A 2,776-nucleotide genomic window follows, 5' to 3' on the forward strand; every position below is an offset into this window, starting at 1 on the left:
CTTCACATTGGCATTATCCTAGAGAATATCAGAAAGATGGAGAGAGCATGGAAAGGACTGAATAAAGTCCCTTCCACATGGGTAATGAAATAGAAGGAGGCAATACTGCAAAACCTACTTGTATTAACTAGCACCTAAGGAACTCTAGATGACAGAACCAGGCTTTTCTGGAACATGAGGAATCCCAAATGGCTGAATAGATTTATATTCTTTTTTTCTTCCATTTTAGACACCTTTACTGTGCATCTTTGGAGAAAACTTATATTTAACAATTTTAATCTCAGCCTAGACCTGAGATAACCTGATACTGAAAGTTAGCAAATTGTACTGAATATTTCTTTTTGCCTCTGTTTCTCACTTAGAGCAGTGTAATGAGGAATACTCTTCAGGCAGACAGATGTGAGTGTTTGCTACCCAGCTCCTGCAGGAAAATCCTGGCACCATAAATATTAGTTAGCAAAACCATGGAAAGAAGGCAGCTGACCTGAATGAATGGCTGGTACAAACATTCAGAGATTTAGCTGATGTTACAGACATTTTAAGCTACAATCGAGTGGGAACAAAACACCTTAAAGCTACAGTATTGGTTAGTTTCCCACAGGCTGAAGCCAGTGAATTAAAAAAAAAAAAAATAAAGTTCAATTCAGAAGAAAATCAAGAAAATTCAGATACTTTTTCCACCAGTGACTGAGAGGCCAAGACCCAAGCTGCCACTGAACAGGTACGTGGCATTGATTAAACTGTGCTTAGTCTCATTAAGTGGGGATTCGCACTCCCTCGCCACTTCTTTTTTTCAGTATCATTAACCTGAAAATATCTCTTACCTCTGTGAAAGTGCCTTCTGCTTTCCACAGCTTAACACACATCCACAAAGGGATACAGATCATGGAAGAGAGTGCCATCATCCACCCTATGCCATAGCCCCAGTCAGGATATATATACACATTGTTGTATTTCAAAGGCTTGTATTTCACCAGGAAAAAGATGAAGATTCCCTGAAATAAGCAGAGAAACATTAGCAGTATTTGAAAAAAACCTATGGAACAAGAAAAAGATTGGCTGTTTAGGCAAGGCCCGTCTCCCTAAAGATGGAAAGTCAAAGACAAAAATAAATAGACAGCAATATCTTTTAGGTACAGCTTAAATAAAATGTCTCTGTAGCTTCCACAGGAATGAATAACCTTTTAAGTTTAAATCCTATTTACCTGTCGATGACAATAAAACCCGCACTTTGATGGCAAACAGCACCTGGGCTGGAAAGATTAAATTCTGCTGCCATGAGCCAGCTGTGATGAAGTAACACAAGCTGTGTTCTCTACAACTTGTTGTGATGAAAAAAAAGACAAAATTTTCAAAGTTGCCTTAATCCACTATCTGTATCTGCAGTCCTGCAGACCAGCTCTTTCATCCTCACAAAAGCTCAAATATAACTCTCCGAATTCAACATGTGTCTCATCAGGCAGTTTGGAACATTGAAGTTTATGAAATACAGAAAAGTTGCTCGGTACTTTTCTCCAAAGTGGTGAAAAGGGTGTACGAGAGCAAGTGATAAGTTCATTTCAGAGTGGGTGAATATGTGCCAGAAATTTTTCCAAGTTTGCAAATGAACTGCCAGAGGTCAAGGGAACCTGTATCTCCATCTCCCCCAGCACCTGTGGGTTTGCTGTTCCTATCATTTACATGTTGGACAGCTGGAAGGTTTTAGTATTTAATTCTCAAATTATTATGGTCAATGTGGTCATGCCTCTTCTGTAATTTTGTCCCTGTTGTGTAGCCACAGCAGACTGCCAGAGTGGGCACCAGTACTACTAGCTTCTGGGAAAGCAAGTTCCTTCCTCTTCTTGCATATGAGATGTGCTTTTGGCCTCTACTACTTTTGCTAGAGGCAAACATGTCCTGTCTTCTTTGAAAAACATCTACTCACACAAATTGAGGGAAGAAAATCGGAGGCCGGAGCAACAAGGAAACCAGCACAAACCTGCAGGAACTGGAGTTATGCTAGGTGAGCAAAAGGTATACTACTGATGCACTGAAAAAAGCCTCTGTTGTATTGGAAAATGTTCATTTAGGGCTCTGAGTTTATTTTTTTCCTATGATTAGGAAGATTTCTAAGACTTGTTACAATTCACACAATATTTCATAATTTCTGCAGATCCTACAGAGGTGTACATAAGCTACAAATCAACGTGTGTTTTTCTCAGAAGTCATGAACTATTAACAGTCGTCTAAAAATATGCACAGAAAACCTTCTTTAAACCAACTTACATGGATATTCTGTACTTACTGCGCAAATACCTGGAGTTAAGACCATCCAGCACCATTTAATCAATGACAGTGGTTTGTACCCAATCATATCTTCAATGTTATCATAAAAGCGATTGCTGCCTGCCCCAAAAAAAACCAAAAAGTAGATGTAGACTGTACATGTAAGAGGTTGTATAGGTCAGTATTTAAATCAACAAAAGGCAAACCAGGTTCTTGACAGAGCTGCTCTATCTCTCTTCTCAGTACACAAGTCTCTGTCTCCTCCAAACTTATGGCAGAGGATTTATCCCTGCATTTATCTGGCAAAAGTGGAAGGGAACATGCCCTGCACAGATGCTTTGTGAGAGAAGAAGGACGTTGCCACCACTGCTTTCTACAGCAGCTGAGGATTTCCTTGGTGAAAGACGGTGGAGGTCAGTCCCCGCAAAGACCAAAGGGGTGAAAAAATATCTACTCACCTACTCATATTCAAAATATTTTTGTTATTTAAGGTGGAAAAAAAGGCATTCCT

General features: G+C 39.6%; 1 protein-coding gene across 1 annotated transcript in view; it reads right to left on the reverse strand.

Moving 5' to 3' along the window:
- The window catches only part of LOC103770162 (sodium- and chloride-dependent GABA transporter 3), a gene marked incomplete at its 5' end in the record, with an annotated part of 49,517 nt that overhangs the window by 1,484 nt on the left and 45,257 nt on the right, over positions 1 to 2,776 (reverse strand). The window contains 2 exons of the mRNA XM_008937412.1: positions 825 to 995; positions 2,285 to 2,385. Of these exons, the coding sequence (XP_008935660.1) occupies positions 825 to 995; positions 2,285 to 2,385 (272 nt within the window). The remainder of the gene's footprint in view (positions 1 to 824; positions 996 to 2,284; positions 2,386 to 2,776) is intronic.

The sequence above is a fragment of the Merops nubicus genome, unplaced genomic scaffold (assembly GCF_000691845.1).
Source record: "Merops nubicus isolate BGI_N331 unplaced genomic scaffold, ASM69184v1 scaffold8323, whole genome shotgun sequence".
In the NCBI taxonomy this organism is placed as follows: Eukaryota; Metazoa; Chordata; class Aves; order Coraciiformes; family Meropidae; genus Merops; species Merops nubicus.